This window comes from Zootoca vivipara, chromosome 11 (genome assembly GCF_963506605.1).
Source record: "Zootoca vivipara chromosome 11, rZooViv1.1, whole genome shotgun sequence".
NCBI classification, from domain to species: Eukaryota; Metazoa; Chordata; class Lepidosauria; order Squamata; family Lacertidae; genus Zootoca; species Zootoca vivipara.
Genome location: NC_083286.1, coordinates 5,526,518 through 5,540,165, shown reverse-complemented (window position 1 = coordinate 5,540,165; position 13,648 = coordinate 5,526,518). Strand labels below are relative to the sequence as shown.

The 13,648-nt window shown below is 40.7% G+C and overlaps 1 protein-coding gene across 8 annotated transcripts in view; it reads right to left on the bottom strand.

The window, feature by feature from the left end:
* The window catches only part of LOC118076889 (transducin-like enhancer protein 4), a 133,719-nt gene that overhangs the window by 45,188 nt on the left and 74,883 nt on the right, over window positions 1-13,648 (bottom strand). For 5 of the 8 annotated variants that reach the window (XM_035100057.2, XM_060280071.1, XM_060280068.1 and 2 more), the window contains 2 exons: window positions 12,753-12,957; window positions 10,557-10,573 (listed from right to left, as the gene is read on the bottom strand). In XM_035100057.2, coding sequence (XP_034955948.1) covers window positions 10,557-10,573; window positions 12,753-12,957 — 222 coding nt within the window. The remainder of the gene's footprint in view (window positions 1-10,556; window positions 10,574-12,752; window positions 12,958-13,648) is intronic. The other 3 variants (XM_060280067.1, XM_060280072.1, XM_060280069.1) reach the window with 1 other exon arrangement.

Below are 13,648 nucleotides of genomic sequence, written 5' to 3'. Positions count from 1 at the left end.
AAGTAGCTTCCTACATTCTTCCTAGAATATTAACAGTTTCCGGACTCATTGGGAAGATGGATGACCAAGCCTATTTTCAGCTACTGCAGCACCATTTATAAGAGTAGAGTGATAGTTACAGTAGGGACCAGGAAGACAGTTTAAATATATATTCAAGCACGAAGCAAGCCAGGTTTGCTTGAGCAAGTCACAATACCTCATCTAACCTATTTCACATGATAGTTGTGCTTTCTTAAATAAAATTTAAAAAATAAACTTGTATATGTAATTTTGAACTCCTTAGTTATGCAGCTATACAACTGTGATAAATACATGCATAAATTAGTAGCATAAGGCCCTTTGTTTAAATACATTATCATAGAGTTCCTTAAATATGTAGGTTTCAGACTGCATAAATGTGTTACAGATTTCAAAACTATTTATAATTAAATTCAAGCAAATATTTACCAGAAAATGCATGCAAGACCACGAAGCTTTTTTTGAGGTTCAGCTTTGGTGACGTTTGATTAGCACCCATTTCCGCTTGCAATAATACTAGAACTTATTTGAACTTTAAATACAAGTCTGCTAGTTTTGAGCCATTGCTGTTAACTATGAATAAAGTGTAGAACTTCTTAATATCATCATATAAAAGCTAATTGTGAGAGTAAAACTATATGATAGCTTGGGAAATCTCACAGCACATAATTCAGTAATTTATTATTCTCCATTTTCTCTGAACTGTATTAGGGATTGATAGGACTGAATTGCAGGTTAAGTGGACTGGACAAAACCTTGTCCATTTTTACAAACACAACCAACACTTGGACTTCACTCAACAAATTATCTAGTTTTCACTAATTTAGTAAACCTATGTCTGGGTCATATTACTTCAAAATGCAGATAAGGGATCACATGACTGAATGCTTCTCCATAAAGAACAACAACACATTTTTATGCACATAGAAAGCTAGCATGTCAGGGAGTTGATCAGACTAGATCTATTACATCCAACATCCAACTGTCGAGTCACATTCTCTTTCCAGTAACTCATTAAACATTGGAACCTATTACCCATGTTGCTAATTTTACCTTGATTTTATTCTGCTTTGGATTTTTTGTTTTTTGCCTCATCTTATATTTAGACTTTAAAGGTGGTATCAAGCTAATTAAGTCCACTGCTTTCAGTGGCTTGAGTATCACTTAGTTGTATATCACCCTAGAATTAAATCATTTTATTTGTAAACCACCTAGATAACTTCCTAATATTGGGTGGTATATAAATAGTTAAAAATAAACAAGTCCATAAGATTTTTGCCTTCTGGGAGACTAGAACATCTGGAGAAAGAAAATACATGTTTCTCTAAATCATTAATCAGTCAGAGATTTAGTAAAGTAGGCATCAGAGGATTTTGTCTGAAGTGTCTTTATAGGGGCTCTCCTTACAAGCATAAAGCAATTCTTCAGCAGGCAAAGCTGGGAGAAGGTACTAGATAAGACTGCTTCTAGCACTGAAATATGGACACACACATCTATATCTACCATGTATCCACACACACAGGACACTGAGAGATGGAAAATCTAATTTTTTGCAACAAGAATACATGCTGTTATTCTCAAATGACTGTTCTATGCTGAATTAAAAAGCACAAGATGACTTCATTAGAAAGAAAAGTGAGCGTGGGAGAAAAATGCAGAAATCTAAAAAGAGTTTAGTGCATCAGGCAGGGAGAAGACCCCTTCTGAAGACATTTACCAGAATATCAGGTTAATGATGCAATTTAAATATGTATATGTATAGTCGCAATGACCTGGAAGCTGTACGCCCGCTCCCTCGGCCAATAACGCGAGACGAGCTCTGCAACCCCAGAGTCGGTCACGATTGGACCTAATGGTCAGGGGTCCCTTTACCTTTATAGTTGCAAAATGTTCAGGACCCAACAACAATATAGGGTATTATAAAGAACAATGCAAAATTAGCCACTTAAGACAGACCAATACAACAAACAGGGCCTTGCTAATTAATATTTGCTTTGCTTCAGCAGTCACTGGCTGAGATTGCAAACAAGCAAGCCTGTCTCACCCAATCGCATCATTAATCCACTCATGTTTCACCACCTGAGGACTGGGCTCTGCCCCACAGATATTTATTCATCTGCTCCACAATTGCAACACATTTTCTGGAATTACAGCACCTGTTACATTCCCCACAGCTCACACATCCAAAGCCAGGTATCAATTAATACGGCACAAATTGCTGTACTGCCAGACCAACCAAAATTTTCTCATCATGCTACAATGCGGTGACCTTCCTCCCTTTCCCCAAAAAATAATAGAAAATAAAATAAAATACCAAGCGTCTCCAGGGTATACACCCTTGTGAAACAAAGGAAAACTCACACTGCATCTCTTTATAAATGTTATCCTGGAAAAGCTAATCGAAACTCATGTCAACCTCTTGGAGTGGAAATAGGTACTGTAGTTGCTGCTTTCAAAGTCCTACTGTTGAGATTCAGAAGATTCCCTCTGCCTCAACCCCACGTGAGTCTTGGCAGCAAGGAAGGTGGGGTGACCCACAACTCACCATGCCAACGAGTCTACAGCTCCAGAGATTGGGGAGAGGGAAGAGTTGTGAAGCGCTGGCCTTGTAATAAATCATCACTCTCAAGGCTTGCTCACACATTCAGTAAGTCAGAGCTTCGCATGAGCTTAGCATTTTTTTTTTTTAAAAAAATCCTGATAAAATGAGTGGCATTCAATGTACATCTCCTTTGGCAACCTGTTGTGCTTTTTTATGAAAGGAAACTGGGTGCTCTCTCAATACAAAAGTGCTACAATGCTATAGTATATATAAAGGTAAAGGTAAAGGGACCCCTGACCATTAGGTCCAGTCGTGACCGACTCTGGGGTTGCGGTGCTCATCTCGTGTTATTGGCCGAGGGAGCCGGCATACAGCTTCCAGGTCATGTGGCCAGCATGACAAAGCCGCTTATGGCAAACCAGAGCAGCACATGGAAACGCCGTTTACCTTCCCGCTGTAGCGGTTCCTATTTATCTACTTGCATTTTGACGTGCTTTCGAACTGCTGCTATAGTAATTGAAAAAATCAACACACATCAACAAAGAACTAAATGTGTACATGTATACACATGTTACATGCTACGGAGAACCTTGCTAGTTATTACGTAAACATCTGAAAGGTATATACATGTGTCTCTCCTTATTCTTTTGTATCTACAGTGGCCTTAAAAATGCTGCTTTCAAAAGTAATTTTTCTATTACAACGTAACATTATATTGCCAAATAAGTCCACAGAAACTTTACTAAAACTGCTGAATTTGTTACAATTTATTCCCTCGCTACAAAGCTACCACAACTCACAGTGCAGGGAGAAGTATTAAGAGGAGGTATATTCCCACCTCACTATGAGACTTGCCAGTGAGCAAGCAAAAGGCATCTACTGTATAAGCAAAATTCCCCATTTTCACTGGCATAAGAAGTCACTATTACAGGAAACTAAAGACAGACTGCCTGCACCTCTCTGTCTGGTAAATTCCTCCTTACTTCCCTTATTTTGATCCTCACCACTGCAAATGGTTTCTATCATTAAAAAAACAAAAACAGAACAGAACTATTCCTATGTTGCAAAATGCAACTCAGAACTACCCATTGTTAGCAAAGTCACTTAAATAACGCAGACGGAGTTGAGGAGTGAGAAAAGAAATTCTGATAGCATTTTAGTGAGCAAGATGAACCAGTGTATAGTTTGAGGGGAAAGGAACAGAGAACTTTTGTCTTCCTTCCTTCAGGCCTTGTACACATTCAACCAAACATACAGAGGAAAAAGTCACTGAAAACTACACAGCCAATCAGCGCATGTGTTACTTCAGCAAAGATCATGCCATTCTGGCCTGCTGCTAAGCAATATCTCCACCTATCCCCATTTATTAGACTTTAATACTAACAGAATTAACCGTTAAGCTGTACACAGAATGATCTCTGGGGTTTCATGTCAAACATTCAGCCCAGCATACCTGAAGGCGTATCTCTGCTGCTACATTTCAAACAGCCTCGGCCCTGTGGAATGCCCTCCCATCAGATGTCAAGGAGATAAAGAACTACACAACTTTTAGAAGACATCTGAAGACAGCCCTGTATTGGGAAGTTTTTAATGTTTGGCATTTTATTATGTTTTTATAGTCTTTTGGAAGGTGCCCGGAGTGGCTGGAGAAACCCCGTCAGATGAGCAGGGCATAAATAATAACATTATTATTATTGATGACATTAAAGGTCTGGGAAGCACAGCAAAACAGTCCCTACTTGTGGCATGTCAGTACAGTGGAACCTCGGGTTGCGGACGTAATCTGTGATGGAGGCACGTCCGCAACCCGCAGCGTTCGTAACCGTCTGCGCACGCACATGATGCGATTTAGTGCTTCTGCGCATGCGCCAGTGGTGAAACCCGGAAGTAACCCTTTCCGGTACTTCTAGGTTTCCCACGGTCCGTAACCTGAAATCGCATAACCCGAAGTGTTTGTAACCCGAGGTACCACTGTATAGAAGTGGCAGACTGCACATTTGCTATCAACCACAATGTTGTGAATGGTACCATATTATCTACACTAAACTTTAAAAAGTATAAAGAATACAGAAAAATAAAGATTTTCCATAGTTGCACTCATAATCATATGAAAGGGGCTCTAGGCATTCAAAGGCTAGTAGGACCAACTAAGGCCACACAGCTTCTTGGCTTTCCAACCATGTGTTAGTTTCTGATTTGAAAAAAAAAAACCAAACCAAAATCATTATGCTTAGCTCCCTGTAATAATTCATGGGGTTCAAAAACACATAGGTTTCAAGGCCTACACATAAAGCATGGATGTGGGGAGTTGAGTTGAGAAGTTGTGGGAGTCTGAGTGATATATGCCTGAAGGGGGCTGCTCCAACAGTGAATTCTGTGCATATGTATTCAGAATTAGGGTTCCCATATTTTGAAGGGCAAAAAAGAGGACACATTTGCCGACTTCTACTTTTAATTATGGGTCGCTATGATGCCTCTTATTTTACATATTCATGAAAAAGAGGACATATGGCAACCTCCTGTTCGCAGTGTCCAAAGGGCTTACATCCCTAGTTCAGTGTGCTTGGGATTCCAGCCTAAATTACTATTACTCATTTGGTTAGCTAGCACTTTAAAAGAAACATGTAATTTCACCGAACAATTATTTTTCTTCTACACATCTGTGCAAAGAAATGTTGTACCCCTTTCTCACTGGTGCTCTTTCCTTCTGGCCTAAGGATCCACCTCCATGCATTGATCTAGTTATCTACATTTTGTGAACCTTTTACGGAATGGTCGCCACATCTTTTCAAAAAATATGGGAATAAAAATACAATTGGACATATTTCTTTCCTGTTCACACCAGCGAGTAGGCTACCTTAATTATCTCATTCTTACAGCAACACCTAAATTTACATTTTATGAGCTATTCTAAAATCTGCCCTGCTTAATAATCTGTATCTTCAAGAAAACACTTGAAAGCGTCTCTCACAATTAAACCCAGCCACAACCTTGTATAAATCAAACTTTTGCTACCATATCAAAACGTTACACTGGGGCTGCATAACATTGCCCACATCCTCATTACATGCTACACTAATTACTACCAGCAGATTCAGAATTTTCTGCACATTAGAGGCTTTTAGAGGAGCTATAAAAAATTTCAGGCACCATTAATTTAAATTTGTATTGAAATTTCCTTTTGACAGATGGCCAAAAATTACTTATTATTTAGAGCGCCAGAGCTGCCTGTTTGCACATTAGAAGAGGAAAGGGAAAAATTAAAAGCAAGGAGGAAATTTATGTCACGTTCATTACCTGTTAAATGTTAAGGAGCATTATCTTGCATGAATAAATTATTTCATACAAGCACACAGTCTCCAGCTGCTGGCAACTGGCACGTTCTGGCTGATAAAAACCATCTCAAGTCACACAGTAGACAATCATAAAAAGCCTCTCTTAACCAGGAGCCACTTAAGAGAGGGCAGATCAATAGAACAAGCAACTAACTGCTACTGTGGGCATCACAGATCACATTAAGGAAATTAGCAAACTATTTCACCTTGCAAAGCTGGCAAGAAGCCCTAGATGCTGACACAATCCAACTTGCAATTTGATGGGTGTACAAGACAAACATTTATTAATAGCTATCACTGCCTAATAAATCAGTGCAAAAGGAGCTGCACCCTTGCATGCTGTCATTCCAGATGTCTACCTAATGGCTTAGGGAAAAAAGTAACCCCGCATTAATTGCAGGTGAATTAGTCGCATCTACTGAACAATGACACACCTCATTGGTTAATCTCTATTGCCCTTTCTTCAGTTTTGAGCAACGCTGGCCATCCTGCAATATCGTTTACACACATTCATGGTTCACACAGGATTTGTTAACATGCCATTCATCAGTTTACGATTCCGATCCAAATCCCTCTCTAACCATAAATTCTCAGTGTTAAATTGCTGGAAGAGTTTGTTATAAAGAGATGAATAACATAAAAGCAACCAACAAACAATGAAGTGTTCATATGAAGGGGTAAATTAAAAGCAGTAACATTTTTTTAAAAAAAATTGCTCAAAAGTTTTGGGTAATAATGCAATCTTTCACAAATTATGGAAAAAACTCGTGGAGATAGCCATGACTATGGACACTCTAAACCACTAGTATACAGGCCCAATTTACTTTTATTTTCCTAAATCACATGCAGCCTTCCAGCCAAAAGCTGTATCATAAACCGCCTGATATTTGCTTGGGCAACCCTTTTGGTTTTGCAGTTCCAAGAAAGCAGCAGAAATGGGAGGTTTGCTCCTGCAAGGCCACCATACATGGCTGAAGACTGTGACGCTTGGAAAGGTCACAAGTTGCTCCCATGCATTCTTGTTTAGGTTCATGCAGAGAGAAAAACTAGCAGAGCCATACTGCTAGTTGAATGAAAATTGGCTGCAAATACTACTGGAGAAACACCTATAGTCTTTGTATATTTCTGCTTTTCAGCTTATGCCTCGCCTTTCCCCCCACCGAAGCAGATCTGAAAATCAGTGTCCAATCATATTAAAACCAACTTAAAAACATAAGGAACACACACACACACAAAGATCACAACAGAAATATGCAAAGCAGAAACAGTAATGCAAGCATAGAAAGCCTTCAGCCATGACACCTCACCACTACATCTCTCGAGTGGAGCTGATCCCTGCTTGCATTCTTCCTTTGCATCCCCTGTTTGAATCCAAGCCACGCCTTCAAAGGAAGAAGGGGGAAGCGTCAGGAGTGCACTCTAAGGGTGTGCTCCTGATTCGTTCCTTTCATGTTAAGTCATCTGGCATCATATAGGGATGTCAGGTTGGTGACTGACGGGGGGGGGATGACCTTGCCTACCTGCAACAATGACATGAAGCTGAGGGTGGGGGCCATCAGGGATGGGAGCAGCTTAGGATGCAGCCCACCAGTTGGATCTTATTCCCAACCCATGATTTACAGAGACTCTGTTGGAGACCTAAATTTAAAGGGAACCCAGGGTTTTATGAGAAAGGGCAAAATCAAATTCATTATGGACCAACTGTTCTGGATTACATTTTTTTATTGTACTGTTATAGTTCAAATAAGAAAAATAACAAAATGGATTGTTTTATTGGGGACTGGGTTTTTTGGGATGAACTTATTTTAACTGTTAACAAGGACAGTAAATTGGTTGGGTATTTTAGGGCAGAAAGGTGGGGTACATATATGGCTTCCTTCCTTTCTTTTTGAGGACTTATTATTTGGGAAACTGGACCATTTGTAAACTGATTTAATGCTGGCTCCTTCAGTCTGCAGAAAGACCGTTATTCTGCCACTGCTGCACACACTGGAAATTATTGCAGATGGAAAACTGACAGTTCTTGTCAGTTTGCAGCTGTTAAGAACCCTGAGGGTAACTGTGAAAGTGACAAGAACAAGGTCAAATCCACTCTGTTGCAACATGACAAAGCTGTGAACAGCACCAGCAGAGGACTGGGATAGGGTTCAGACTGCAGACCTCTCCCATTTCAGGAAAGAGAGAAGAATAGTTGTTAACATGAAGCCATTTCCTCCACTCTCCATGGTGGACTTCATACATGCAGGTTTATACTTTCCTGTTATTTTCATGCTAAATTGCATTTGTACCAATGATCCATATCTGGATATCGCATCTAAGAACACATCAAGATCAACTCTGTTTTTAGTAGCGCCTTATGCATGTATTGTTAGAAACATTGTACCTGGGAGTGTATCACTGTGGCACGTCAGAACAACACTTACTATGAAATGCACATAGGAAAAAGTTTCAGGTGTCATTAACTGCAAACCTGAAGTCACTCTGGCACTTCACTGGAGACAAAAGGCTTTGAGTATGAATCTCTTCCAACTGCTCAAGATTGTTTTTGCATAAAACCTTAAGTCCTATATACTGTAGATCAGAGGTGAGGGACCTGTGGTCTTCAAAAATGCCGTTGGATTACAACACCCGCTGTCTCTCGCCACTGGCTATGTTGGCTGGAGCTGATGGATATAGGAGTCCAACAATGTTTGAAGTGCCATAGGTTTCCCAGCCCTGCTTTAGAAAGTGCCTTCTTGCTTACATGCTTCATGAAAGTATGCATCAACTGCAAACAATGTGCAAAAAAGCACCCAACTGCTTCCAGGTTTGAGCCACCTTTTCTCTTGAACAGGGTAGGTGAGTGGGAATTTAATGAAGCCTGAGCATCTTCAGAAAGCACTGCGAGATCTTTTTTGTAGAATGAACACTGCGTATCTTTAGTGCCGTGCTGATTTTCCTTATCTTACTTCCATGTGAGGTGAGTGGGAACAGAGAGCATGGGGAAGCTTGTTTTATCTTCTCTGTGATGCTGCTGTCCCTGTGGAACTCCTCTCCACAGAAGGGATGGAGAAAAGTAGCACTTCAACCTGGAACCACAGCCTTCTATTTGGGGTGTGAAAACATTCCTGAACCCAGGTATGGTTTCTTTTCAGCAGGTTCTGAGTCAGGAGCCAGCTAATTTTGGATGGCTAGCCAAAACCCTATGGTTGTCAGGACATACTCCTACCCCATGCCATCTTCGTCCAGCTTGAAGCCATTGCGAAGTGGAGCTTTTCTGCCTTTCACTATAAGCACCTGCCAAGCTCTTGGAGCTTCAACTGATTAGCCATTGGCTAATCCTGCACTAGAGGATGGCAGAGCAGTTTCTGTGGTGAAGATGCCAGCCTTGTTCCAACCCCCTTCTAAAAATACATGAGAAGCTCATGAATAGCAAAAATCCATTCAGGATATGTGTCTATTCCAGAGTTTTGGCAGCGGTGAATAAATGAATTTCATGCGCATCCAGAAATGTTCTAGAGTGGAATCATGAGGTACTGACCAACCTTATGATGTGGGAGTTGGCTGGTTCACGGATGACTTTTAGAAAATTAATTTATACACTTTTTTGTTTAGAGTAGCTTGTAATTTACTTTCTGGCTGAGGTTATTTTATTGTGTTATGTTGTTGTTGTTATTGTTGTTGTTTAGTCATTTAGTCGTGTCCAACTCTTCGTGACCCCATGGACCATAGCATTCCAGGCACTCCTGTCTTCCACTGCCTCCCGCAGTTTGGTCAAACTCATGTTGGTGGCATGTAATAGACAAGGCTATTATTTTAATTTGGTTTTTCAACTATCATCAATTGAATCTGTTTAGTACTGTGTCATACAAGCAGCCATTAAACTGTTTTTGGCTAGTTGGCTTTATTTTTTTACACAAAAATACAAAGCATATTCTATTCTGGGCTATTAGATCAGCTCTAATGTTCTATTTTACATAGCATACCAGCTTAGAATCTGGGTTGGAGAATGTTATTAGAAAGACAGCTGTCTTAGTTTCTGCTTGACAACAGATTAGCGCTCACATTTAGGACGCTTTTCATACCCAAAGATCTGAAAGGCCATGCTTCGGTACAGCTAATTTGTGTTAAAATATCAAAAAGCCTCCAGGCACCAACACTAATTCCAGTGAAAATATTCATTACTAGGCTCAAAATTATGGGAGTCACTCCAGACAACCGTTTAACAGATGGGAGACAAGCCCAGAGTGAATTCTCTCTCTGCTACAGAGCTGCACATTGGAATGAAGGTCCTCTTGGGATTTAGGAGTTGGGGAAGCAGGAAGGATCCCTTGTGTGTTGTCTCCCCTGCAACTCAAAACCTCTCAAAACAGCCAGCATGCATCAATTCATTCATCCTGAAAACTTCCTGATAAGAAGAGTAGGGTGTATTGCTCAGGAATCAGCCAAGAAGCAAAGCACACATAAATAGTTCTCACAGCAGCTACTGATCGTTATCGTGTGACCGTTTGAGGTTTTCTTTATATGTAGCACCTTTGGAATAGCTGACCCAAGACTCTGATAATCAATACAGATTATATCTAGCTACAATCGCAACACCTCCTATGCTTTCTTTCAACTACAATAAAAAAGTACTGCATTTCTTTTAAGCTAATCCTCCCAATTGTGAAATGGAGTCTTACCTTTATGGAGTCTCTATCTTCATGCACAACAGCAGCACCAACATGGCAGAGAGAGAGAGAGAGAGAGAGAGAGAGAGAGAGAGAGAGAGAGAGAGAGAGAGATGTTAGCTTACATAAAAATATGCATTTCTTTACCCTCCCCCCCAACCTAATCCCTGCTAAAATAAATAAATAAATAAATAAATAAATAAATAAATAAATAACACACACATATAATCTAATCTGTGCAGTCTCTTATTGACACCTGTATTGTACAACTAATTTTATAAATTGAATTTATCATCTGAATATATTGGCTTACTGACACTTTCTAGCAACAAATATTATAGCAATAATGTAGGAATCTACAGTACAAGATATAGCTAAGTATTTGCTTTTCAAAGAGAATAAATAGGAGCAAAGTACACTGCATCCAATCCTTATCTCTTAACATTATGGCCCACAGCAAATTTCTTGTCCCAACAAGAGTATACTTCCAACATTGCCATCCTTACACCATCCAAATCAAGGGTTATACACAGCATCATTATTTTTATTTACCCAAACATAATGCTTAACCTCTGGCTTTATAGCCCCCCCCTCCCTCCTACTATGTACACACAATGAGACTGAATATTTCCACTTTAGAACTATCCACTATTTCCTGTGATATTCAAACTCATGGAGCTGTGGCTTGTTGTTTTATTAGTTAACACCAAAGAGAATCAAGTTAACTCTTCTAACAAGAATCAGAACTAATAGTTGATATAGACAGTTCTAAATCAAATGCTGAAGCCTTTAACCTCCTTGTGCAAAGGAGATGTGTGCAAACCCAAGGCTGATGCAGGCTTGTTCTTGCAATGCTATACCATGGTTTAGCAATATAACTGAACCAGGCCAGTGGCTATCAGCAGATCACAAAATCAAAGTGTTGGAAGGGAACTTGGAGGTCATGTGCTCAGATGCAGAATTTGCGATGCAGGATGCAACTACAGCATCCTGGAGAATGACAGTCCAGCCTCTCCTTAAATATATCCTGCAAACGCGAACCTTACACTACCCCCTGAGGGAATCCCTTCCCCTGCCGAACAGCTCTTATTGGGCGGTTTCACCTAATATTTATCGGAAATCTGCTTCCCTGCAATTTCCACCCACTGGTTCTAGTTGCTCCCTGTTTTTCTAGAGGACAGAATTCTGCTCCATCGTCTGTGGGACAGCCCTTTGAAATTTGAAAGCCACCTGACTCATGGTGCCTTACAGAATTACTGGTATCCGCCTGTCTTGAGAAACAATGGAATGCACCTCCGGGGGTGAAGTCAAACTGCTGTGTTAGCAGCACTGAAGTGACCTCCCTGGGGTGCAAAATAAATTGATCCCTGCCCCCAAGAAGCTGAGATTATGAAAATAATAGAGAGATGGGCAAAAGAAGGGTAGGGAGGGAATAATGTGGGCAGATGCAGTTACAGTGTTACCTCTGGTTACGAACTTAGTTCATTCCGGAGGTCCGTTCTTAACCTGAGGTACCACTTTAACTAATGAGGCCTCCTGCTGCCACCGCCGGCGCGTGATTTCCGTTCTCATCCTGGGGCAAAGTTCTTAACCCGAGGTACTACTTCCGGGTTAGTGGAGTCTGTAACCCGAAGCGTTGTAACCCGAGGTACCACTGTACATGTCTTTCAGGATTGGTTACAGTAGGGAATAAATTTTATGAGACAAGCCAAAGGGCATATGGAAAATGTGGATTCTGAGCAAGGCTTTCAAGGAAAGGAGAAAAGAGGCATGCCACCATGTACAGTGGTACCTCTACTTATGAATTTAATGTGTTCCGAACACAGATTTGTAAGTCGAAAAATTTTGTACGTCGAATTCCATAGGAATGCATTGGGAGAAAAAATTCGTAAGTCGAAGCAACCCTAGCTAAAAATTCGTAAGTAGAAAAAATCCTATCTAAACCGCATCCAAGATGGCGGACGGAGCTCCATTTGTAAGTAGAAAAATTCGTAAGTAGAGTTATTTGTAAGTAGAGGTACCACTGTACATGTTCCATGGAGGGGATTCTATGAATAGGTGACGGGAAAAGAGAATGAGTTCAATTCTTTAAGGCGACCGAACCTTCCATGAGTTCCAAGATGACTCTTGCCCTTGCATGCTCACCAAATCTTTTGTTACCCACTCCTCCCTCTCCACGAAGAGGAAGGCCAGTGAAACATCTCCTACCTCTTTGGTGGTCGTTATCATGATGCTTCTTTTCATCTTTGATCGGGAGATGGGACTGGCCCCCAAGGGCACTCGACAAGGCTAAAAGACCAGCGCTGCTGCCAATGGGTGGGATGGCCGGTGGTTGCAATCCTGAAGGGTGCGGAGTGAGAGGCACTGGGAGACCATGTCCATGCGACAAATGCTGGGCCTGGAGTTGCTGCTGCTGTGAAAAATTAAACACAGATATTGAATTTGTTCCAGGGAAGAAAGATTTAAATGCAGTTAACTGTGTCCTGGACTGCACTCGTGTATCTTCAAGGGCTGTCAACCAGTCAATGGCCTTGCTTCACAAAAAATAATTAAAGACAGTACAGCATCTTGGTGCAGGTGGAGACATTTGATAAATGAAATTGGCTGAAATGCACAATTGTTTACTGCAAGAGTAGCCAACGCACCGTCCTCCAATATGCTGTTGGGACTCCCAATTACTATCATCTCCAGCCAGCACATCCAATGGCCAGGGATGATGGGAAATGTAGTCCATTAAACATCTAGATTGGCACTACATCCTATAATGTCTGGAAAATTAGGGGGTAGGGCAGTGAGGAAGGCTGCACACCATCAACTTTATTAGGATATTTTAAAACTGCAGTGTTGGAAAGAACAAAACCAACATGATAAGCCTGGCCTTTCAAGAGCAGCTCTTCCAGGAGCAGTAACACACATATATACACATGTATAATCAAAACACACAAGTTAACAATGAAAGCAGCAATAAAGTTTTGCGCACGCACCAAAAAAAAGGAGAAAATTGAGAAAATTAGTGTTAAACAGTTCTCCTAGAGCTGCTGCGCAGCGTGCAGTGAGAGTTAATTTGAAAGAGGAAACCTGAATTAACAATCCAGAAAAGGAAA